The 26,285-nt window shown below is 35.8% G+C and overlaps 1 protein-coding gene across 1 annotated transcript; it reads left to right on the top strand.

Annotated features, from left to right (window-relative positions):
- The first annotated feature begins 5,818 nt into the window (after positions 1-5,818).
- On the top strand, positions 5,819-25,142 carry HORMAD1 (HORMA domain containing 1). Its single transcript, XM_057557341.1, has 15 exons — positions 5,819-5,869; positions 6,726-6,788; positions 7,846-7,990; positions 9,949-10,012; positions 10,444-10,480; positions 12,650-12,670; positions 12,937-12,963; positions 14,528-14,595; positions 15,463-15,614; positions 17,060-17,319; positions 19,105-19,171; positions 19,252-19,328; positions 20,063-20,146; positions 22,636-22,707; positions 24,738-25,142. Exons 2-15 carry the CDS (start codon positions 6,756-6,758, stop codon positions 24,816-24,818), a joined length of 1,188 nt encoding a protein of 395 aa, XP_057413324.1. The 5' UTR covers positions 5,819-5,869; positions 6,726-6,755; the 3' UTR covers positions 24,819-25,142.
- Positions 25,143-26,285: the final 1,143 nt, after the last annotated feature.

The raw sequence follows: 26,285 nt of genomic DNA, 5'->3' as shown, positions 1-26,285 counted from the left end.
ATATATAAACAGACCTATCACAAGTAATGAAATTGAAACTGTGATTAAACATCTTCCAACAAACAAAATTCCAGGACCAGACGGCTTCACAGGTGAATTCTATCAAAAATTTAGAGAAGAGCTAACATTGATCCTTCTCAAACTCTTCCAAAAAATTGCAGAGGGAGAAACACTCCCAAAGTCATTCTATAAAGCCACCATCACCCTGATACCAAAACCAGAAAAAGACATCACAAAAAAAGAAAATTATAGACCAATATAACTGATGAACACAGATGCAAAAATCCTGAACAAAATACTAGCAAACAGAATCCAAGAACATATTAAAAGGATCATATACCATGATCAAGTGGGATTTATCCCAGGGATGCAAGGATTCTTCAATATACACAAATCAATCAATGTGATACATCACATGCTATGGCAACGTTTTTTCTTAATACATTTATTTATTTATTTATTTTTGACTGCATTGGGTCTTCGTTGCTGCACGCAGGCTTTCTCTAGTTGCAGCAAGCGGGGGCTACTCTTTCGTTGTGGTGCGTGGGCTTCCCATTGCGGTGGCTTCTCTTTGTTATGGAGCATGGGCTGTAGGCACACAGGCTCAGTAGTTGTGGCGCACGGGCTTAGTTGCTCCACGACACGTGGGATCTTCCCGTCCCAGGGCTTGAACCCATGTCCCCTGCATTGGCAGGTGGATTCTTAACCACTGCATGCTATGGCAAGTTTAATGGAAGAAACTATTAGGTTATTCATGTCCTGAGATTGTATCTTTTCACATAAAAGGATTCAGTAAATGTTTTTAAATAAATGATGTCAAAGTAGACACATGCTAAAGAGACAATCTGTTTTCAAGCACTTTGTAATAATTATTTTAATGATCAACAATAATTATACTAATTCAAATTATTTTTACCTAGTCATTAGCAATTGGCCAGTACCTTCTGGGGACAAATTATTAGTCAACCTGAAAAAATAACCAAACTGCATTTCTTTAAAAATATTCCATTACTCATATTTTTATGAGTAATTCAGATTGATATTCCTCACAACTGCTCTAGATTAGTGGACAGGTTCTGAAGAGGTAGCAGGAATTTTAAATTTTATAAGTTCATGTCTATGACATGAAAAATATATGGGATGATGTCATTAATATATCTTAAACTGAACTTAAACTAATTTTACTATCTTTGGTTCCCTTTCCACAAAGTACATTTTAAAGAACAAGAATTGCTCACTATAAAAACATGGTAATAATATATGAATATCATCAAAAGTGTAGAGAAACATTGTAGTTAAAAAGTATTTAGTTGGACTTCCCTGGTGGCACAGTGGTTAAGAATCTGCCTGCCAACGCAGAGCACATGGGTTCAATCCCTGGTCTGGTAAGATCCCACACGCCGTGGAGCAACCAAGCCCGTGTGCCACAACTACTGAGCCCACATGCCACAACTACTGAAGCTCGTGCACCTACAGCCCATGCCCCGCAACAAGAGAAGCCACTGCAATGAGAAGCCCACACACCACAACGAAGAGTAGCCCCCGCTAGCCACAACTAGAGAAAGCCCGTGCACCACAGCGAAGACCCAATGCAGACAAAATAAATTAATTAATTAAATTAAATTAAAATAAAAAGTATTTAGTTGATTATTCTTTAATTTTTATTTCGCCCACAATTTTTCAAGCACTGTAAATGGAACAAAAACATAGGTTCTTAACCTTTGTCAGTCTCATTAAGCCTATGGACACCTTCTCAGAATAATGTTTTTAAATCCATAAAATAAAACGCATAGAATTACAAAGGATGCTGATTATATTGAAACACAGTTAATAAAATTTTTAAATATAACTTTGTGTTATAGTAATAAACATGTTTCTTTTTTTTTCAAGAATGCTTTCACCTTTATTTTTCTTGATATACTCAAGATATAGACATTTCATCCACAAACAGGGTTAAGTGACGTGTGTATGTTTTACATAAACTGGAGGCACAACCATGGCTAAAATAACACTTGGCTCAGCAACTTACATCACTGAGAAGGATCCTGGGAAGTTCATCATAAACATGCTTCTTTAAAAATGCATTAAATAACAAGAGTTAATAACTATCTTAAATTTGAAATAGTGACAAGTATAAATGATATTTGAAGATACCTGAAAAAACTATAATGTGATACAAAAATATCTGAGTTTTCTTTGGGTGATAGAATTATAAGTATTGCTAATATTACTGTGGTTTATGAACTATGTTCAGAATTGAAGGAAATGCTTTCAGTTAGAGGTTAATGAAAATAAAGATGTTATTGTTTTCCCCATAAAAATCCACAGATTTTCTGAATTATATCCATGGATCCTTTAGGAATCCGTGGATCCCAGGTGAAGAAACTCTGAACTAGTAAGTAGAATAATGAAATATTTAACAAAAATCTTTATTGTATGTCTAACATAAGGAGAAATTTTTAGCCATAAGTAATTTCAAACTTACAGAAATAAAATCCTTTTTTAAAAAATAAAATAGTTTATACAAAAAATAAAATAAAATAAAAATGTTAAATCAAAAAAGAAATTTTAAAAAAGTCTTACTCTGGAAACTATATAGGATGATTTGAAGAAAATAAAAAGAAGAATACTAGCTTGAAGGTATTACAGCAAGTATATGTGTGGTGCTAAAACCCTGGACAAATTTTGTAACTGTGAAAAAAAGGAAAAAATTTACAAACAAATCAAAAACAAAGAGCAAATCTGGGAGACACCATAGAAGTTGACAAAACTTTTAACTGGATAAAAAAAAGGTAAAGAAACAAGAGGACTTAAACATTCCAGAACTAGGAGTCCACTGGACAATGCCATTAAAAACATATAAGACTCTTTGGGGCTATTCGGACCCCGAATAGCCAAAGCAGTCTTGAGGGAAGAAAATGGAGCTGGAGGAATCAGACTCCCTGACTTCACCCTATACTACAAAGCTACAGTAACTAAGACAATATGGTACTGGCACAAAAACAGAAATATAGATCAATGGAACAGGATAGAAAGCCCAGAGATAAACCCATGCACCTATGGTCAACTAATCTATGACAAAGGCGGCAAGAATATACAATGGAGAAAAGACAGTCTCTTCAATAAGTGGTGCTGGGAAAACTGGACAACTACATGTAAAAGAATGAAATTAGGACACTCCCTAACACCATAAACAAAAATAAACTCAAAATGGATTAAGACGTAGATGTAAGACTGCACACTATAAAACTCTTAGAGGAAAACATAGGAAGAACACTCTTTGACATAAATCACAGCAAGATCTTTTTTGATCCACCTCTTAGAATAATGGAAATAAAAACAAAAATAAACAAATGGGACCTAATGAAACTTCAAAGCTTTTGCAAAGCAAAGGAAACTACAAACAAGATGAAAAGACAACCCTCAGAATGGGAGAAAATATTTGCAAATGAATCAACAAAGGATTAATCTCCAAAATATATAAACAGTTCGTGCAGCTCAATATTAAAAAAACAGACAACCCAATCCAAAAGTGGGCAGAAGAGCTAAATAGACATTTCTCCAAAGAAGACATACAGATGTCCAATAAGCACATGAAAAACTGCTCAACATCACTAATTATTAGAGAAATGCAAATCAAAACTACAATGAGGTATCACCTCACACCAGTTAGAATGGGCATCATCAGAAAATCTACAAACAACAAATGCTGGAGAGGGCGTGGAGAAAAGGTAATCCTCCTACACTGTTGGTAGGAATGTAAAGTGATACAGCCACTATGGAGAACAGTATGGAGGTTCCTTAAAAAACTAAAAATAGAACTACCATATGATCCAGCAATCCCACTACTGGGCATATACCCAGAGAAAACCATAATTCAAAAAGACACATGCACCCCAATGTTCATTGCAGCACTATTTACAATAGCCAGGTCATGGAAGCAACCTAAATGCCCATCAACAGGTGAATGGATAAAGAAGATGTGGTACATATATACAATAGAATATTACTCAGCCATAAAAAGGAATGAAATTGGGTCATTTGTAGAGACTGCCATGCAGAGTGAAGTAAATCAGAAAGAGAAAAACAAATATCATATATTAACACATATATGTGGAACCTAGAAAAATGGTACAGATGAACCGGTTTGCAGGGCAGAAATTGAGACACAGATGTAGAGAACAAATGTATGGACACCAAGGGGGGAAAGCCGTGGGGGGTGGTAGTGGGGGGTGGTGTGATGAATTGGGAGATTGGGATTGACATGTATACACTGATGTGTATAAAATTGATGACTAATAAGGACCTGCTGTACAAAAAATAAATAAAATTAAATTAAAAAAAAATTTTTTAAACCCTGTTGTATAAAAAAATAAATTAAATTAAATTAAAAAAAACCCCAACATATAAGATACTCCCTCTTGCGAGAACACCAGAATCACAACTAACTGGTGAACAGTCATCCACAGGAAGACACTGGAACTCACCAAAAAAGATACCCCACATCCAAAGACAAAGGAGAAGCCGCAATGAAACGGTAGGAGGGACGCAATCACAATAAAATCAAATCCCATAACCACTGGGTGGGTGACTCACAAACTGGAGAACAATTATACCACAGAAGTCCACCCACTGGAGTGAAGGTTCTGAGCCCCACGTCAGGCTTCCCAACCTGCGGGTCCGGCAACGGGAGGAGGAATTCCTAGAGAATCAGACTTTGAAGCCTAGTGGGATTTGACTGCAGGACTTTGACAGGACTGGGGGAAACAGAGACTCCACTCTTGGAGGGCACACACAAAGTAGTGTGTGCATTGGGATCCAAGGGAAGGAGCAGTGACCCCATAGGAGACTGAACCAGACCTACCTCCTAGTGTTGGGGGGTCTCCTGCAGAGGCAGAGGGCGGCTGTGGCTCACCGTGGGGACAAGGACACTGGCAGCAGAAGTCCTGGGAAGTACTCTTTGGAGTCCTTCCTATTGGACTCTGCTCCCTCTCAGGGCATGAGAACTCCCCATTCTGATCTCCCAACTCTATTTAATTGAGGTTTCTGTTTAATTATTTACAAAACTTTAAGTGTAAGGGAAATATGAAGCAAAATAAATAGACCAGGGGATTTTCACTATTTTTGACCCTGAAAACAGGGTTCTGGTCTTCATTCCTCTCCTAATTGACTCTGGGAAAATCTTTTCATATCTGGGGTGGCTGTTTTCTAACTGGTAATGCAGACATACCAAAGTTTATGAGTAATTAATATATGTCTACACTACTAACACAACTTATTTGCATATATAACAATCTGCAAACTCAGAAGTTTGTATTACTAGACAATCTCCAACTACCTACCAGCTCTGAGTTTATTATTTTGCTTCTAAATGAGACATTAATTACAGTAAAGCTAACACTGTCCCCACAGACATAGCACAGTGGAAACGTCTAGGTAGGAGACTGCTAGGGCAGCTGGTTTCCTGAAGACACAGGAACTGTGAAGCGTGAATGCAGTATGTGGTAGATCCAATAACAAAATCAAAAGTTAGAAAATAATCAGAAATTAATTTGACTAATTAAATGGCCATTGAGAACACTTTGGTCACTGTAAGACGGCTATGTATATCGGGAATGCTTAGCACATGCAATTAACCTTCCCCCGCTGATATGCGGCTTTTCTGGCTGAGACGAGTCCTCCAGGCTCTTGGGGTTCCCAGCGCACCTTGCGCTGCTCTTGGCGGGAAAGGTGACCCCGACCAAAGGTCAAAAGGCTACTGTCTCGCCTCCGCTGGCTACCGTTGAAGGAAGGCGCAAGCGCATTGGGCAAAGCACGAGCCACGTCGTGCCTCTCTCCTGGTCGCTGCCGCCGGACCCTCAGACGTTACGTAATACATGTTTGTTTTCTTTATTTCCTTTCTTTCCCTTTTCTTTTATTCTTTTGCTTTTTAATGTCTTTTCCTGTTACCTCCCACCTACTTTTAAGTTTCTTAACGTCTTAACGGCGAAACATTCGGGGGAGGGGGAAAATGTGTACCTACTTATTTTTCACAGAGGTTCTTGAGAATAGGTGAGTTCTGGCCTCTGGTCCAGAATTATCAGGATAAATTTAAATGTTTACAGTAAATAGACTCTTCTGTGAAGTCTTCTAGATGAATTGTCTGGTTAAGAAAGATAAAATTGGAACCAAAAATATCGAAACTTATTTCAAAATATCAAAGAATTGAGAAATCAAAATCAGTCCAAAATATCTAGAATATTTTCTGTTGTTCTTTTATTGTTGTTCCACAGAATAAGACAATGTGTTATATCCAGAGCCATGCTCAAGTTCCGGGGAGGAAAGTTAACCTGATTTGGTCATTTTGAAACTACAAATTTAAAACAAAAATTAAAAGATTATTTTAAAGGATTTGGCAGGGGTAGTTTTTCATTACCTACTTGTGCAATGTTGTCAATGTTTGAATACTGTGAAGAAAAATAGAAGATTTTGCTTTTTTAAAAAGGTCTTTTAAAGAGCTTTCTTAATAACCCTTTTATGTGAGGGTTGCTAGTCAAAGGGTTTAAAATTAGCACTTTACTCAAAAGAGTTCTATAGCAAAATGAATCTGTTTTCAAAGATTCCATTTTAAGTTAAAAAACATCCTGTCATTTAGTCACATAAAATTCTTTCTGACTTTACATATAGTAAACCAAATTAGTGATAAAAATAAGATCTGAAGTTAAAGCTTGTATTTGTGTCACAAGGTTGAATTAAAGAAAATACTTTATCAGAGGATGGCCACTGCACAGTTGCAGAGAATCTCCATGGTATGATTTCTTGTATTTTTTTAATAATCTTGTATTGTACTATATTTTAATTTAGCTAATTTTATTGTTTCTTGAAGTCTCAACTATTTTTATGTTTGAAAGTTAGAGTCAACTCTTTGAGGGCTTAATGATATCAGTAAACTCAATGTTTTAAGAAATGAAGATATTTGCTAAACTAAGTTGAATTAATGGAGAATTCTATTGGATGCTTGATGCATTGTATTAAATTGCTGGTTCAAATTCAGTTCACATTAGGTATCAATGAATGCTATTAGGTTCCTTTGATGAAATTATCACTCATGCAGTCCGCTCCTAGAAAATGAATTTTTATGCCCCACAGACAAACATAAAATTGTCTTCCCTTCACAGATCTTGCATTACAGTTACCTGTGTTAAACCCAGTCAGTGACTAAAGAGAAAATCAGTGTTATCTATCCATGTATTATGCAGTTACAGACAGTTAACCTGCAAGGGATTTCTAACACGATTCTTAAGCATTTTTTGCATGTTACCTTTAGGCTGCTACCCTGCAAACACCCTCACATTTTAGAAGCCACTCTGATTTTGGGGGGACTACTAACTGCTATGGTTAAAAATTCTTTGGGAAAGTACCATGCTTATGCAAAAAATTAGATCTACTTTTTTTTTTTAATGAATATCATTTTTGTAACATATAATTATGCTACTTTATAATTCTTTATTTTAGTTATTTATTTTTGGGTGTGTTGGGTCTTCGTTTCTATGAGAGGGCTTTCTCCAGTTGCGGCAAGCGGGGGCCACTCTTCATCACTGTGCGCGGGCCTCTCACTATCGCGGCCCCTCCTGTTGCGGAGCACAGGCTCCAGACGCGCAGGCTCAGTAGTTGTGGCTCACGGGCCTAGTTGCTCCGCGGCATGTGGGATCTTCCCAGACCAGGGCTCGAACCCGTGTCCCCTGCATTGGCAGGCAGATTCTCAACCACTGCGCCACCAGGGAAGCCCTAGATCTACTTTTAAGTTCAGGAACACTGTATTTTTAGTAAATCTAAATAAAATGTTTTAATTTCCCTTGAATTTAGAGTGCGTTGGCATTTCCCAGTAAGATATCAACTGAGCAGCAGTCTTTAATGTTAGTGAAGAGGCTTCTAGCAGTTTCAATATCCTGCATCACGTATTTGAGAGGAATATTCCCAGAATGTGCTTATGGAACAAGATACCTAGATGGTAATATAATGTTTATTTAAAGACTTTCTTTAAAGATGTCATTTTTTTTTATTAGCACTTTAATTATTATTTATTTATTTATTTATTTATTTATTTATTTGGCTGTGTTGGGTCTTTGCTTCTGTGCGAGGGCTTTCTCTAGCTGCGGCAAGGGGGGCCACTCTTCATCGCGCTGCGCGGGCCTCTCACCGTCGCGGTCTCTCCTGCTGCGGAGCACAGGCTCCAGACGCGCAGGCTCAGCAGTTGCGGCTCACGGGCCTAGTTGCTCCGCGGCATGTGGGATCTTCCCAGACCAGGGCTCGAACCCGTGTCCCCTGCATTGGCAGGCAGACTCTCAACCACTGCGCCACCAGGGAAGCCCTAAAGATGTCATTTTTATTTTGGCTTGCTCTAAAATGATAATTTTTGACTTAGGGATTTTGTTTTTATAATAACAGCTTTATTGAGATATGATTCGCATATTTAACAATTCACTCATTTAAAGTGCACAATTCATTGATTTTGGGTATATTCACCACAGTCAGTTTTAGAACATTTCATCACCTTAAAAGGAAACCCCATACCCATTAAGTCACTCTCCACTTCCCCCACTTCCCAGTCCTAGGCAACCACCGATCTGCTTTCTGTCTTTATGGATTTGCCTATTCTAGCCATTTCAAATAAATGAAATCATACAATATGTGGTCCTTTGTGACTGGCTTCTTTCACTTGGCATAATGTTTTTAAGGTTCATCCATTTTGTAGCATGGATTAGTACTTCATTTTTTTATGGCTGAATAATATTCCATTATATGAATATACCACATTTTATTTATCCACTCATCAATTGATGAACATTGGGTTGTTTCCACTTTTTGGCTATTATAAATAATGCCACATTCCTGTACAAGTTTTTGTGTGGACATCTAAGTGATTTTTTTAAAAAGTATATTCAATACCTTTGAAAGCACTTAACATAAAAATTTCCCTTAATCTCTCAAGTATAATATCACCTGACATTGTTCTTATAATGATGAAGTAAATAGTAAAAACATCCTATTTATAACCTCCTACAGTGGTAGTGTATGTTCTTGTGTTATTTTAAAGAAGTAAAAGTAATGGAGCCAGTTTATACTATAATAATAACTTATTGCCTAGCACATAATGTATACCTAACATTGTACACCAACTCTGTGGGCAATATGTTAAGCACCATGTTATGTATGATATCTTGTTAGTTCACATTACAGACCTATGAGTTAGATATTATTCCTATTTTTCTGATAAGGAACCTGAGACTGAGAGATCTCGTCCTTTCCTCTATATTACTTGTTGCTTCCTTACAGGGCTCTGATAGCCTGTTAACTTCTTGGCCTTTTACAAGTATTTTACTGGGATAAGAGTCCATAGCAAATATGCTAAGACTCTTGGATAACAATGGCATGAAAGTGTTATATCTAAGTTTCTATAGTTTTTATTTATTTTTTATTTTTTTAAAAATTTATTTATTTATTTATTTATTTATGGCTGTGTTGGGTCTTCGTTTCTATGCGAGGGCTTTCTCTAGTTGCGGCAAGCAGAGGCCACTCTTCATCGCGGTGCGCGGGCCTCTTCACTATCGCGGCCTCTCTTGTTGCGGAGCACAGGCTCCAGACATGCAGGCTCAGTAATTGTGGCTCACGGGCCTAGTCGCTCCGCGGCATGTGGGATCTTCCCAGACCATTAAAATGGAAACATTTTTCTACCCATCAACTTGCATCCTAATCATTATGATGCCATTTTATAATAAGGATAAAAAGATTATTTGTTTCCACGTAAACTTTCTTCCTTTAATTATATTAACATCAATCATCTGGAAGTTAATTGCCATTAATAATAAACCTGTAATACACAGCTGAAGAAAATAATCTTCATTTAAATTTCTAGTTGTTTGCTAATCTTAAGTAGCTCTATATTTATATCATTATTTTTGCATTTAGATCTGTATGTCAAAATTCTGAAAGAAGATAAGAATTGTCCAGGATCTACACAGTTAGTGAAGTGGTAAGTGAAATACCTAATGAAAGAAAATTATTTTTTCTTAAATCACATTTTTTTGTGCCTTGGATACCTTTAAGTGTTTAACCCAGTTTTAGTGATTCCCTCTTTAATTCTGGATACCATTTTTGCAGGTCTTTGGATTTTTGCATTAAAATTTTACTTTATTTCATGCTCCATGTGAGCAGGCTTCACTTTCCTATTATTGTTCCTCACAAATAGCTGCCAGATATTTTCTATCTTCCTTTCCTTCCATCCCCTATTGACATTTTATATTTCTGCCACATTGTTTTATTTTTTTAAGCTAGTTAATAAGAAGGAAGCTTTAATAATAAAACTGTGTATTATTTAGTAATGAGATAATATGGAGACTTATTAAAAGAACTATTTTCTGGAAGTGCATTCAGTCTAAAAATGAATCCTTGATTATTTTTTAGGATGTTAGGATGCTATGATGCTTTACAGAAAAAATATGTAAGTCGGTATCTCTTTATCCTTTTTTTCTACAGTTTATATTCTACAAATGTAACAGCCGTTACATGTAGTAAAAGATTAACTTAAACTAACTTGGGCATAAGCCAGTCCAAAGCTGAAAATTTGAATATTTTAAAGACTGATTTTCAACTCATTTAAAGCAAACAGAATTAATACTTTACAAATTTTGCCAAGTTTTGGTTGTTAACACTCATTTGTATTAATAACACATATTAACTTACAAAAACTTAATGAATTAAAAAGTCTTTTAAAATAGTTTATTCATTAGTTTCACATGCCTTCTATAATCATGTTTATACTAATAATTTAATAAATTATTTCTTCATGAGAGTTCAGAAATAAATTTACATGTAGTCTAGGTTAAATTGTGACAAGCCTTTTTGTATACTTACTTACCTTATGTTTGTATCAACATATACAAAGAAGTCCAACTCTAAAAAAAATTATGAAAAAGATAAAATTTTATCCATGGTCACCAACCTCCCTCATTAAGACATTATGTATTTAATATTCATTAAATATTGAGTGCCTGCTCTGTGCTAGGCACGTATTCTAGGTAGGATCTGGGTAAGCTAACAATGGTCAACAAGACAAAGAGTGTCCCTTCTATAATGGGAAAATAGTCAATAAAACAAGGAAATTAGATAACATCCAATAGTGTTAACTGCCATTAACATTTTAAGAAAAAGTATGTGGCAAATGGAGAGATGGGGTAACTTTAGATAGGGTAGTCTGAGGAGCTTCTCTGAGGGGGTGATATTTAAGCTGAGACTTGAATTAGAAGAAACCAGCTAGGCACTGATTTTGGGAGAATATTCCTGACAGAGCAGCAAATGCAAAGAGTTGGAGGGGGGTTTGGAGAGTTCAAGGAACAAACAGAAGGCCAGAATGATTAGAGTGTGATGAGCAGCGCAAGAGAGCGGCAGGAGATGAACCTGTGTAGATGGACAGGGCCAGAGCATTCAGAACTGTGTAGGTAAAGAGTTCGGATTTTGGGACTTCCCTGGAGGTCCAGTGGTTAAGACTTTGCTTTCCAATGCAGCGGGTTCAATCCCTGATCAGGGAGCTAAGATCTCACATGCCTCAGGGCCAAAAAACCAAAACATAAAACAGAAGCAATATTGTAACAAATTCAATAAAGAGTTTAAAAATGGTCCACATCAAAAAAAAAAAAGTATTTAAAAAAAAAGAGTTTGGATTTTATTTTAGGTGTAAATAAAGGCCATTTGAAGGTTTTGAGTAGAACTGTAACATCATTTGATTTATATTCTAAATTAAAAGAAAAATCACTGTGAACTACTATTTAGAGAATGTACTGTAGAAGGAGAATAAGATTGGAATTAAGGAGAATGGCACTTAATCCATTACTACAGTACTGATAAAAAATAATGGTGGCTTAGACCAGGATGGCAAAGGAGAAAAATGAGAAGATTCAGGATATATCTGGCAGAACTGACTGGACTTGTTGACGATTGGTTCTGGAGTATAAGGAAAAGATCCAAATCAAGGATGACTCAGATTTTGGCAGATTACTTGAGTGAATGATTTCCTGTGATTCTCTTTTCCTATAGTCTCCAAAGCCTCTTCCCTTTACTAAATGAGCAGGGCCCTGAACTCTCTTTTTTCTCTTTTCAAAATCAGTTCTCATACTGGTAATATTTAATGTGTTATTTCACAATATATATTTTCCTTGTAACTGGCAGTAATGCCCCTGTTTGCTTAAGTTAGTGATATGAATTTCAGCCTTCAGTAAGTCAACTAGAAATAGATATTTTGGGGAATAGAGAAAGATATCTGAGGTATTGCTTTACCTGCATCATATGAAGTCTATTTAATGCAAGATTATTTTTATTAGGAATAAATTTGAAATAGGACAAAGAATTCTTATGGTCCATCATGCAAAAATATTTTATAGAATAAAAATAAGATTTTTATAAACTACTATGTATAAAATAAATAAGCTGTAAGGATATATTGTATAGCACAGGGAATATAGCCAATATTTTATAATAACTATAAATGGAGTATAACCTTTAAAAATTGTGAGTCACTATGTTGTACACCTGAAACATAATATTTAAACTATGATAATAAAAATTTAATTAATTTTAAAAAATAATAAGATTTTTGTTCTTTGTTATGTTTCAGCTAAGGATGGTTGTTCTAGCTGTAAGTATTTTTAAATTGTATATTCTTTTTTAAAGACTGTCAAATTCAGCCTTGCTTAATTAAATAACATTAAAACCACCTATTGATCATGTCACTTGATACAAACTACTGATCTATTCAATGGAAAAGTAGCGAATATTTTGAGGGGGTCATTTTGTATTTTGTTTTACTAAATTCATTTACTATTTTAGTCTAAATATCCAATTTAGTTCTCCTTGAATACTTAGCCTCTACAATTTACTAAATTGTAAATTATTTTTAAATAGGTATACACTAATCCAGAAGACCCTCAGGTAAGTATGCTTAAGTTAGTAAAAAAACATAATGCCAAAAAAAAAACCCATAATGCCTCTAATATCTATAAGTAACATAAAAATATAATATAATAATATCCAGTGCTTTTAACTGTGCTTTTATCAATGCACTTTCACATATATTTTCAAAATTTGAACCTCATAAAGACTTTTTTGAGGTAAGACAGGGCTTGTATTGTTATCTTTAAACAGATTAATACACTTACTACAAGAGAGATTACGTGACTGAGCCTAGGCCACAAAGACAAACCATTAGAAATAACCTAAATCTCCTGACTTCTGGTTCTTTGCAATATTTTTTAATTATATTCTTTTTTTAGAATTATAAAATGTTTGAGTTTGAGAAAAATAAGATACTCATCCTTAATCTTTGAATATTCACCCCAATCCAGTCACATCTACCTGTTCATCTGACAATTAAAGGAAAGAAAGGGTTATAATAAATGAAAGGGAAAACCAGAGGACAAGAAACAAAGGGGAAAGATCTACTGAGTGCTTACTATTCCTAGGCTCTGTTCTTTGGGGTTTCATGTGCATTATCTCATTTATTCATTATAACCATCATGAGGTAATATATCATTATCATATCCACTTTATAGATGAGGAAACCTAGATACAAGGTTTCCTGTGTAAGGTCATAGTGGCAGAACCAGAATTTGGACCTAAGAAGACCAGTTCATGATCTGAGTGCTTACCCATTACACTATAGCTGTTACAATATAGTGTTTCATTCAGTCATGGAGAAGCAGATTTTTAAAAAAGAAAGAGAAAGCTAACCCCATCCCTAAGTGAGCAATGGAATATAAAGAAAGCAATAAAAGTATTAGAGCTTCAAGAGAGCTAGGAATGTCTTTTCTTTGATACTACAAATTAAGCCTACAATTAATGCTTAATATATGCCCATGGTGACAAAATCATATGGGCAAAGGCTATGAATTATTTGATTGCTCAGAAACTAACTGTTCAGAAAATGTACAGAAAATGTACATGTGAAGATGTTTTATAGTTGCACATTTTTTCTTTCAGTAAAAGAGCAACATTGCTGATGCACTAATATTTATTGAATGCTTAGTGTGCCAGATACTTTATTAAGGGCTGTATATAAATTATCCCATTTGATAAATATTCATAGGCACCAATGAGATAGGTACTATTTTCAACCCCTTTTATTAGCTGGGGAAACTGAGACTTAGGAGGCTTAAATGACTTGCTTGTGGTTACCAAGGATTGAAGCCCTGTGCTTAGCCATTCTGTTAGAGGAAGAGATGTGCTGCCTCCCTCACGTGCCTGCTGAGTTCCTTCTCTCTGGTATATAAAACATACATTGCAATGACTGGGGGAATAACTATCTCTCCAACACTGAAGCCCCAAATCCCAGACCCTGGGAATTGACTATTAGGACTGGAAAGTTTCAATGGACGAATAGGGATTAACATGCAGAAAAAATTATTAAATAAATGGTGAGTCATACAAAAGCTATATATAGCTACTTGGCCACAGGTACTGTATATCAGATTCATAACTGCAGTATTTTCTATTTAAGACAATTTCAGAATGTTACCAGTTTAAATTCAAGTACACCAGTAATGGACCAATCATGGACTTCATAAGGTATTGTTCTATAGTTTTCTTTTTGTATTACAGATTACCACTTATTCATATTAATACTATATACCTAAACTTCAGGAATAATTCTGAAACTTCTCAAACATCCCCAATTAACCATCAAGGATACAAAATATCCTTGGAGTGGCTGCAAGCCAGAATTCTGTGGCTAATTATATACTGTTTTGATTGTGAAACAGAGCCAAAGAGTAGGAAAGCGACTGTATGCTTAAGTGATTAGAAATACAATAAAGGGCTTCCCTGGTGGCGCAGTGGTTAAGAATCCGCCTGACAATGCAGGGGACACAGGTTCGATCCCTGGTCCACAAAGATCCCACATGCCGTGGAGCAACTAAGCCCGTGCGCCACAACTACTGAGCCTGTGTTCTAGAGCCCGTGGGCCACAACTGCTGAGCCCGCGTGCCACAACTGCTGAAGCCTGCATGCCTAGAGCCTGTGTTCCACAAGAGAATCCACTGCAATGAGAAGCCCATGCACCACAACGAAGAGTAGCCCCCGCTCGCCGCAACTAGAGAAAGCCCGCACGCAGCAATGAAGACCCAGTGCAGCCAAAAATAAAATAAATTTTTAAAAATTAAAAAAAAAGAAATACAATAAAAGTCCATCATTTGTTTCCTTTAAACATCTTGTATAAAATGCATATTAATTTAATATATGTAAATTAGTTTATAATAATAATATTAACAGTGATATTAATTTTTATAATAGTGGCATTAAAACACATTATATCACAATTTTTAACTTAACAACTTAATGCTTTAATGGGAATAAGAATCTCAAGTAGTAAAATGTGAAGTTATGTTATTAGAAGCCATGGGTGCTATAAAAGAAATTAATGTGATTCTCTTCCAGTAAAAACCAAATCAGTGAATCTAGTGTGTCATCTGCTGACACCAAGAAAGCAAGTATTCTTCTCATTCGCAAGATTTATGTTCTAATGCAAAATCTGGGACCTTTACCTAATGATGTTTGTTTGACCATGAAACTTTTTTACTACGATGAAGGTACTATTTCCAGTTCATCCTGTTTCAGTTGGTATCTGTATATTTTCTTGTCATTGAAACAGTTTCCATCCCAAATGTTTGTAAGCACCTAAATTGTTATATATATTTTTGAAATTATAAAATTTACATTTAATATCAGTATTTGAAAAAATATACACAACTTCTCCAGTGGTCTGAACATGTCCACTTGAAGTTCAACCTCATTCATAACTAAGGAAGTGAAGCAATGAGATACCATTTTTCAGTTATCGGATCAGTAAAACTTGTAAAATCATTGTTGGCAAGGGTGTGGGGGTAAGCAGGTACTTTTGTATACTCTTGAGGGAATGTATATAGGTGCCATGTAACATTTTAAGAGGACAGTTTGGCAGTATCAAAATTTGGCACATTCTCTTTAATCCAGAAATTCTTTAGCTAGAAGAGTATCTTAGGAATATACTTAGACAAACTTGCAAGGTTATATGTTTATGAGGATATTCATAATGTATTGGTTAAACTAGGAACAAACTGAAAACAACCTTGAGTTGTTTATTGGAGGACTGAGTAAATAAATTATGGTGCATCTATATAGTAGTGCTGTGCAAGCTATTTAAAAGAATGTGCTGATAAATTGTTATCCAAAAAATATTAAAAACAGATTAAAAAGTGATGTTAAAGGGCTTCCCTGGTGGCGCAGTGGTTAAGAATCTGCCTGCCAATGCAGGGGACACAGGTTCGAGCCCTGGCCCGGGCAGATCCCACATGCCACGGAGCAACTAAGCCCGTGCGCCACAACTACTGAAGCCCGCGCGCCGTGCTCCGCAATAAGAGAAGCCACTGCAATGAGAAGCCCACGCACCGCAACGAAGGCCCAACGCAGCCAAAAATAAAAATAAATTAAATAAATTTTTTTTAAAAAGTGATGTTAAAAACAGCTAGGTACAGAAGAGTATGACCTTGTTTGTGTTTTTTAAGGAGATATACATGTATTAATTATATAATGTAAATATTTATTATATATTTATTATATAAATATATAACATATTATATACTTTACATGCATCGTATCTTCTAGAAGAACATAAAGCATCAACAATAATAACTAACATTTATTGAATACTTACTCTGTGCCAGTTCTGTTCTGAGCATTTTACAGACTTTAATACCACAGTGACCCTATGAGGTAGGTACTAGTATTTACCCCACTTGACAGATGAGAAAACCAAATCAAGGATGACAAGTAGTTTCCTCAAGGTCACATAGTCAGTCAAGTGTAGGGAAAAAAGTTTACCTTTAAGGAATAAAATAGGAACTTGGAGATAGTAGGAGAGTGATTTTTACTTTTTATTATATGTCTTTCTATACTATTTGAAATTTCTTTAATCTGCATATATTTTATAATAATAAAAATTAATGTATTTTCTTCAATTTCATGAACAGCACAGTTTATACTTACTTTTCTGCAGTTACACCCCCAGATTACCAACCTCCTGGTTTTAAGGATGGTGATTGTGATGGAGTGATATTTGAAGGGGAGCCTATGTACTTAAATGTGGGAGAAGTCCCAACACCTTTTCACACCTTCAAAGTAAAAGTGACCACTGAGAAAGAACGAATGGAAAATATTGATTCAGCTATATTGTCACTAAAACAATTAAAAACACCACTTCAAAAAATTCTCATGGACAAAGATGATTTCGAAGATGAACAGGAGCATTACATAAGTGTAAGTATATTCAAAGAGTTATGAAGAACAATAGTAATGAATGTTTGATTCAATTCTGAGGACTTTAATAGCTATAAATATTTATTACAATCATAAACTCAAGTTTGGAAGGGACCTTAAAGAAGGTTAAGGTTTGTGGTTTTAAAGCTTTTTACCTGGATGCAAACAACATTATTCTCAGAAATTTAAAACACAACTATTGTAAATGAAGTAAGGAATGGTCCTGGAGGCCCAGCCACTCACCACCTCACCTACCCTCATGCTGGACTCTGAGGAAACCCCTTGGTCTGGAGCGTAATTTGAAAACCACGGAATTCCCTGGTGGTCCAGTGTTTAGGACTCAGTGCTTTCACTGCCAGGGCCTGGTTTCAGTCCCTGGCTGGGGAACTAAGATCCCGTGGCGTGGCCAAAAAAAAAAAGAAAAGAAGACCACTGAACTACTCCAATCCCCCAACTAATGCTGGAATCTTTTCTACCATACAACACCCCTGTTAAGTGCTCATGCTTGAATTTCTTCAGGGCCTGGAAGGTCAGTGTCCTGAAGCAGCCTGGAAGTTCCTGGAAGGCAGGAAAAGTGTCTTATTCATCTTTTTAATCCTCCTGTCCCTAACGCTTAGATTTTTTTTTTTTTTTACAGTTTTAAAATTCTTTCGTAGTTACATGTTTCATTAATCGTGTCTGAGAAAAGTCATTGATTTTCATTTTGTACAGCATTATTTTGTAAGGACCAGATACAGTGACAACTTCCAAGCTTTTTGCATATCAGAGCTGAAACTGAAATTATCTCCATAATTGAATTTTCACTTCTTATTTGTAATAAATTTATCCTTAGGAGGATACTTTCATAGTGTTTGATCACAGATGAGTTTGGGCATTGCTATCACTCAATAACGTTAAGCATCTGTCCTAACGCTTAGATTTACGGAATGCATTCTCCGTATTGGTTGAATGAATGGATGAATTGAAGTATAAAAAAAGCTTTTTTTGTTATAGCCTCACTCCCAGAAAATCTTTCATCATTAATACAATTGTTCTTTAATCTCATCTTTGTTGTTTTCTCTTGTCTCACTTTATTCTAAATTATGACCACAGTTCTTATGTATAGAGACTGACTACTCTGATTTAGGCTCTGTGGCCACATCCTTACAAGTAGAAAATTCAGTTTTTAACAAATTCAGTCAAAGAAGAAGGAATCTTCTTCCTAAAACCTAAATCCCAGTCTTGCCTTATAAACAAATATGGCTGGGATTTATGAAGTGTTCTTTAAAATATTTAAAGCTCTTTGACAAGTGTCACAAAGGGAATAATAATTATAGACATTAAACCTTTGCTATTTCTACCATACCATAACTGTGCTTATCCTTCCCCAACTCCCTGAAGAGGGTTGGGTCATATTCAGAGTTTATGCTAATATCTATACAGAAATTCCAGAGCTACAGAAGTGGTAGCTTGTTGTGTGACCATGTCTAATTCAGTGCTCTCAAACAATAGTAAGATCTAAGTGTTCTTAGAACCATCATACATTTTTGAGAAAGTTGTATATTTTTATCATCTGCCTTAAAGCAACCCTGCAAAGTAAAAAAAATAGGATTTTATACTTTGGATAAATAAGTTGCCTTATTATAGTAATTACAGGGCCACTTTATTTCTAGCAAGTGTAAGGTCGTTGTAGTGTTATGTTATATTTAACCTTCACATAAAACAAATTTGTTCATAAATATTCTACCCAGTTGTTTTAGTTTCTTTTTGAAATGTGTCCATTTTCTCCTTCATGTAATTATGTAGGGTGATTTTGACATTGAAACTAAAAGGGAAGAGCAGAAAAAAAACCCTGGATCTTCTGAACTTGGAGGTGAGGAGTTAATGAAAATGTAAATTAATTCACTTCCAATTCAATTTTATACCATTTTAACTTTTTTTTTTTTTTAACAGAACCAGGTGTAGTTTGTGAAGAAGATGAAACTATGAGGTCTAAAGAAAGTCCAGATCTTTCAATTTCTCATTCTCAGGTATAAATTTGACAGTTCTATCTCACTTCTAATTTGATTTTTTTCAAAAGACAGGTGCTTATATGCTTATTTAGTTATTTCTCAGATTTTCTTATATTCTAGGTCTTTTAGAAGAAAATTAGGTATTAAGAATGCTTATTAATAAAATTCGAGAATTATACGTTGAAAAGTTTTGAGTATATTATTGGTTGATTTGTTTATTAATGAATGTAAATACTGTTCAGAGAATCTCAGAATTTCAGGCTAAATAAAATCTTAAGCAATTATTAACTCCACCACCCTTTGTATTTACAAATGGACTATATAATACATTTTTGTTGCCTTGGAGCAGAACATGTTTAATTTTGTTTTCTACATACAGTAAAATACTGAAATAACATTTAGATAAAATCAACATGAAAATAATGGGACTGATGGTTGTCTGCCTTCCTTTGCGCAGCCCTTCTCCAATGGGGGTGGGCTGAAGTTCTTATCTTCTGGAAGAGTGGTGCCTAGTGATAATTTGGGACTTTCTGAATTCAGTGAATGGTCAATTGTGTACAGTGTCAGTTTCACTATCTTTACCTTTGCACTTTTTATGACAGTAAGAACCAACACAAAATTATTGGTTTTCATTAACTCAACATAGCAAGACCCTAAATTTTATGTGATTGAATTTTTGACCCCCATTATTGTTATGAAAAACTTTTATTATATTATTTTATGTGGTTTTGTGTAATTATTTTCTTTTCTAGGTTGAGCAGTTAGTCAGTAAAACATCTGAACTTGATGTGTCTGAAAGCAAAACAAGAAGTGGAAAAATCTTTCAGAATAAAATGGTAAAAGCATCTCTTTAGATTTGTTTTTCATTCTAACCTTGTAATTTCCCCCCATATTTGAGTTTATTTTGCTTTTAATACTTCATTTATTGGACCAACGTTTGGTAAGCACATACTATGTGTCAGGTACTTTACTAGGTGCTGGAGGTGTAACTTGCTCTTAGATGAAAGTCTAGTAATTGGAGGTCAACAAGCAGTGATACAGGGCCATAATAGCAGTCTGAATAGGCTACATAGAGGCACAAAGGAAAGAATGGTTAATTTTACTGAAGGTACAATAGAGAGCGGAGGGACTTCCCTGGTGGCGCAGTGGCTAAGAATCCGCCTGCCAATGCATGGGACACAGGTTCGAGCCCTGGTCCAGGAAGATCCCACATGCCCCAGAGCAACTAAGCCCGTGCACCACAACTACTGAGCCTACGCTCTAAAGCCCGCGAGCCACAACTACAGAGCCCACGTGCCACAACTACTGAAGCCCGCGTGCCTAGAACCCATGCTCTGCAACAAGAAAAGCCACCCTAATGGAAAGCCCGCGTGCCGCAACGAAGAGTAGCCCCCACTTGCCCCAACTAGAGAAAGCCCACGTGCAGCAATGAAGACCCAACACAGCCAAAAATAAATAAATTTATTTTTTTAAAAAATAGAAAGGGGAATCCAGGAAAGGCTTTGAAAAGTGATGCTATCATCCAGACTCCCAAGGAAATTTCCTAGAACACCAAACTGTTCCCATGTTCTATCTTGTAAATGGAGTATCTTGTTAATAAGACTTTAAAAATGACTGTTTTATGTATATCTTACATAAAGTGAATCTCTTATTTTTTAAGAAAAAAACCCCCACTGCTTTATTTTAGTTTTTGGTATGAGTTGTACTGAATAGAAATTTGTATTTTATTTAGACCCTTAAGTTACTCTCAAAGGTTCAGAGGTGAAGAAAAAGCATTCTGTAAAATGTAAGGAAACAAATAGCACACTCTAACAGTGGTATACTGGAGCATTTGTTTCCAACTCTTTATTCAGTGACATCATGTTGACAGCTTGAAACTGGACATGATGAGAGTATTCATAGCATGGAAATCAGCAAATGCCTCAACTCAGGATTTCTTTCTCCCAGAGAAAGAATGCTTGTTAAACATTTACCAGAACACCACTGATGATAGTGCCATTTTTAGGTATCCTTTTTTTTTAAATTTATTTATTTATTTTTGGCTGTGTTGGATCTTCATTGCTGTGTGCGGGCTTCTCATTGTCGTGGCTTCTCCTGTTGCGGAGCACGGGCTCTAGGCGTGCAGGCTTCAGTAGTTGTGGCACGTGGGCTCAGTACTTGTGGCTTGCGGGCTCTAGAGCGCACGCTCAGTAGTTGTGGCGCACAGGCTTAGTGGCTCTGCAGTATGTGGGATCTTCCTGGGCCAGGGCTTGAAACCGTGTCCCCTGCATTGGCAGGCAGATTCTTAACCACTGCGCCACCAGGGAAGCCCCTAGGTATCCTTTTTTTCCACATTCTCGATGGGAAGTTAGAACTGGTAGAAGGCAGCATTCAAATTAGTGTGCTGAGCAAAGCAAGAGATAAAAGAATTTCAAAAATTACTACCTCTAGCAGCAAAATGTTCTTCCTAGGCAGCTTCTTTAGGATGAGTATCCTTTACTATCCTTTACTCCACCAAAGTACTCCTGTATTTGAGAATAATGACTGAATTATGGTTAGAAAAGGGCAGGAAATGAAAATATTTAATAATATATATACTAAGGAAGTTATCATTGAAAAGTGCGTTTCAAGCATCAGAAAATAAGTATGTACTTTTAGAGAATAATACTATGACAGCTAATAATTTGTCACCATCTAATATTCGTTTTAAAAACTGCATATGTAGCATTATTCACAATAGCCAAAAGGTGGGGAAAAAAACCTAAATGTTTGTAACAGATGAATGGATAAACAAAATATGGTATTTATACAGTAGACTATTATTATTCAGCCATAAAAAGGAATGAAGTACCTGTACGTGCTACAACTTGGATGAACCTTAAAATCATTATGTTAAGTGAAAGAACCCAGTCACACACACACACACACACACACACATACACACTCTCTCTCTCTCTCTCTCTCTCTCTCTCTCTATATATATATATATATTATATGGTTCCATTTATATGAAAGTCCAGAATAGGGATTTGTATAGAAACAGAAGGTCTTAATGCTGGCGGGAGGATGGGGGAATAGGGGAGTGATAGCTATAAGGGTACAGGATTTCTTTTTGGAGGATGAAAGTGCTGTAAAATTGACTGTGGTGATGGTTGCACAACTCTGTGAATATACTTAAAATCACTGAATTTTGTACACTTTTAAATGGATGAATTGTATGGTATCTGAATTATATCGCAGTAAAGTTGTTTTTTTAAAAACCGCATATAGCTGCCTGCGGTTGAAAAAGCATGTTGGTTGTTCTTTGAGAAAAAAACCAATTAGTAATTATTCTATCTTTGTGGAGGCTAATGGAAATCAACAAGTAAAATCTTCTAAGGAAAATCGGAAGAGAAGTCAGCTTGAATCTGCGAAAACAGTAAGTCTTATAATAATATATAGGCTGAATAAAATAGCAAGTATCAGAATATCATTACTATAGATTAAATTTAATGATAAATATGATTATATTCCTGGATATATCTCAGAGCTCTGGTACCCAAATCTTGTTTAAATATATTTGATTCTAAAAAATGGGGTGATTTAAAAATAAAATATGCTATGTGGTTTATTAATTTTCCCATGTAAACATTTACTATCTTATTCCATGAATGATTTGAAATAGTTGGAGGAATTTATAAAATAAAAATCAATGTCAGGGGACTTCCCTGGTGGCGCAGTGGTTAAGAATCCGCCTGCCAATTCAGGGGACACAGGTTTGATCCCTGGTCCGGGAAGATCCCACATGCTGCAGACCAACTAGGTCCATGTGCCACAACTACTGAGCCTGCACTCTAGAGCCCGCGTGCCACAACTACTGAAGCCCGCACGCCTAGAGCCTGTGCTCCGCAACAAGAGAAGCCACTGCAATGAGAAGCCCGCACACCGCAACTAGAGAAAGCCCACGCGCAGCAACAAAGACCCAATGCAGCCAAGAATAAATAAAATAAAATTTTAGGGCTTCCCTGGTGGCGCAGTGGTTGAGAATCTGCCTGCCAATGCAGGGGACACGGGTTCGAGCCCTGGTCTGGGAAGGTCCCACATGCCGCGGAGTGGCTAGGCCCGTGAGCCACAATTACTGAGCCTGCGCATCTGGAGCCTGTTCTCCGCAACAAGAGAGGCCGCGATAGTGAGAGGCCCGCGCACCGCGATGAAGAGTGGCCCCCATTTGCCGCAACTAGAGAAAGCCCTCGCACAGAAACGAAGACCCAACACAGCCTAAATAAATTAATTAATTAATATTTTTAAAAATGGAGTATCATTAATAATAACTAAGTATTAAAAATGCTAAATAAAATAAAATAAAAATTTAAAAGATCTATGTCAGGAAAAATATGAATAGAATGAGAAAATGAGAGTACAAGAATATTCAGGCCATTTTATTTATATAGAATTAAAATTGGGCCACAGATTTGACCTGAGCTTTCTAGAGAAAGTAGAAACAAGATAAGTTACCAAATCCACATGTTCTCTAATAATATAGCATCTCCTCCTAGTACCTTAGAAGAAAGAAAATTTTCTTGACCTAAATCTTGTAACAGTTGTCTTATATTTGGAACCTTATTTTACCAAATCAGATAATGTATTTGTCATTTCTGAGATAAATATTTATATTTTTTCAACCAGAATTTTTATTATTAGTAGTAGGTTAAAATTAGATAACTGAAAACTTAAGATTATTTTTAGAAATCAAGTGTTAAAGGGGTAATCTCAAAAATATACTAGTTGGTTAATACTGTTTTCAATTTATATATCTTAAGAAGGGAATGGAATAACCTGATATATTAGGTTCTTTAATTTTTTCCCCAGTATATTAAGCCTTGATTTTTTTCTGCAAAATCATAATCCAATTTGTATCATTAGTGAGTTTTACCAGAAAAATAAAACTTTGATAACTCAGAATCTTGTTAGCAATTTTCCTAATTCACCCTCCCATTCATTCAAGGGTGCATTGAATTTCTAAAATCTATCAGGCACTGCTAAGCACCATATACAAAAACAAAACATGATTTAAATCTTACATAATGCCAAAGTGGAATGTTTCTCTATTTGCTGCTCATTTTTTAATCTTTCCCCCCTCATTCCCCTCAAAATATTTTACTATTTTGAGAACATAATGTCAAATCTATCTTTCTAACTACTCCAACATCCCTAATGAAAATCTTATACTTTGTAAGGCTATACTTTCAGCAGCCATCAGGATATATAAATATGTCAATAATAAAATTTACCTACTTTTAGAGAACCCAGCTAGCGTATCTTAGGAAATGGTATGTTAGTTACAATTTTTTAAAAGAAGAAAGGAAAGAAGGAAGCAAGGGAGGGCCCTCAGAGACATGAAAAAGCTCGAAATTTAAAGACATTTAAACTGGAAAGTATCTATTCTTAGTAGTTGTTTTCTTTTGACAGGTCCTTCATCACTTTGATTCTTCTAGCCAAGAGTCAGTGCCAAAAAGAAGAAAGTTTAGTGAACCAAAGAAAAATACATAAAAAATTTTTTTTCTGCATGTTTGCAAAGTTCTTCACAACATTTAAAGGACATTATATTACTGTTTTAAGGTGTGTTTGCCCTACCTCTGAAAACTTACATGTAGTCTTAAGCAGTTAGTACACTAAAATTAATCCTTAGCTGACTATCATATTGTGATCCTTAATCTTATCTGAGACAAACTCAGGAGAACTTTTGAGTAAAAAGTACCAGTGTCATAATTTATTCTGTGAATTATCTACTCAATATTGATCTATCTTCCATTTTGGTGGACACTTCCTTTTAACATATATTAATGTTTAAGGTCCTCTAAAGCCATTTTTTGAAGTAAATAATGTTTATTTTGGTATTAACTTTTGATAGTAATTCACTTTTTACTTATGTTAAAACTATACAATTTAACTGGCTATGTCTGTCATGTTATTAAAACAATGTTCTTCAGTACTTTGATATAGTGTATTAACATAATATATAATGTACAATTAAAAAGTGGTGCTTTAACTTTTTTAACATTTTTTACTACAAGACAAAATGATTTTAAAGTCTGGCATTTTTGGCAGCATAAATAAAATATTGTTCAGCATCTAGACTCTTTCATGGCTTCCAATTTTTATTTAAATAGCAGAAAATTTTTAGGCACTAATTTTGAGATCATTTCAGTAGATGTTACTTTGCAAGAGTTGAGCACACTTTCTAGAACTTCTGAGTGGTAGTGAAAGATACTGTGCTTTTAGTGAGAAACCTGGGACCCAGTTCCACACTTGACTGTTTTCTGTGCTCTAGAAAAGGAAAGCTTAAAACTTGGTCTGTTTGCCTCTTGCATTTTCAGCAGCCATGTTCTAAAAACATACATTATCCATGGGCTTGCCAGTAACAAGCACTAATAGAGAATGTTAGAATGAATGCTATGGTAGAAATGTGCCTATCCTGTTTAATGTAAACCAAGTAAACGTCCACAAACTGACCCAGATCGGGTTTTTCTGGAACAGGAAAGTTAGGGATAAGCTAATTGTCGAAAACAACCAATTTTTAAATGTTTATGTATTCTTAGCTCTATTGGATCCCAACCCGTCTCACCTAATTGTCACAGTATACACTGCTACAGTAACACACCTGCTACACTGAGGTTGACCAACAGAAATCTTTGTAGATCGGCAGCTGGTGATAGCTCACTGAACGCTTTGATTGGCCGGTTTAATGGGGGTGGGGAGCGCAGCCCTCTTTCCTTTCTCTACCAAGGTTCCTTCATTGGATTGACCAGCTGTCAGGTTGAGCCCAAACCTGCCTCCTTTTGGTGGTGTTTGTCTGGATCGCAACGCAATAGCCGGGCGGGGGGAGAGCCTCCCCTCGTAAGCTCCGATTGGCTGAACTCAACCTTGGAGGTTTCTGATTGGTCCAATGAAGAAACACCAAGGTAGGTTGCCTAGTGATCCTGAGGAAGCTGATGTGTTATTCCTTCTCTGCATCGA

Source organism: Balaenoptera acutorostrata, chromosome 1, assembly GCF_949987535.1.
Source record: "Balaenoptera acutorostrata chromosome 1, mBalAcu1.1, whole genome shotgun sequence".
Lineage (NCBI taxonomy): Eukaryota > Metazoa > Chordata > Mammalia > Artiodactyla > Balaenopteridae > Balaenoptera > Balaenoptera acutorostrata.
This window is presented reverse-complemented; position numbering and strand designations above follow the sequence as displayed.

Bases quoted from the DNA above. Each gene is read 5' to 3' on its own strand.
- HORMAD1 (XM_057557341.1), top strand. From the start codon at position 6,756: ATGGCCACTGCACAGTTGCAGAGAATCTCCATG. The intron at 19,329-20,062 runs GTATAAATTTGA...TTTCTTTTCTAG, and splicing joins TTTCAATTTCTCATTCTCAG to GTTGAGCAGTTAGTCAGTAA. The intron at 20,147-22,635 runs GTAAAAGCATCT...ATCTTTGTGGAG, and splicing joins AAATCTTTCAGAATAAAATG to GCTAATGGAAATCAACAAGT.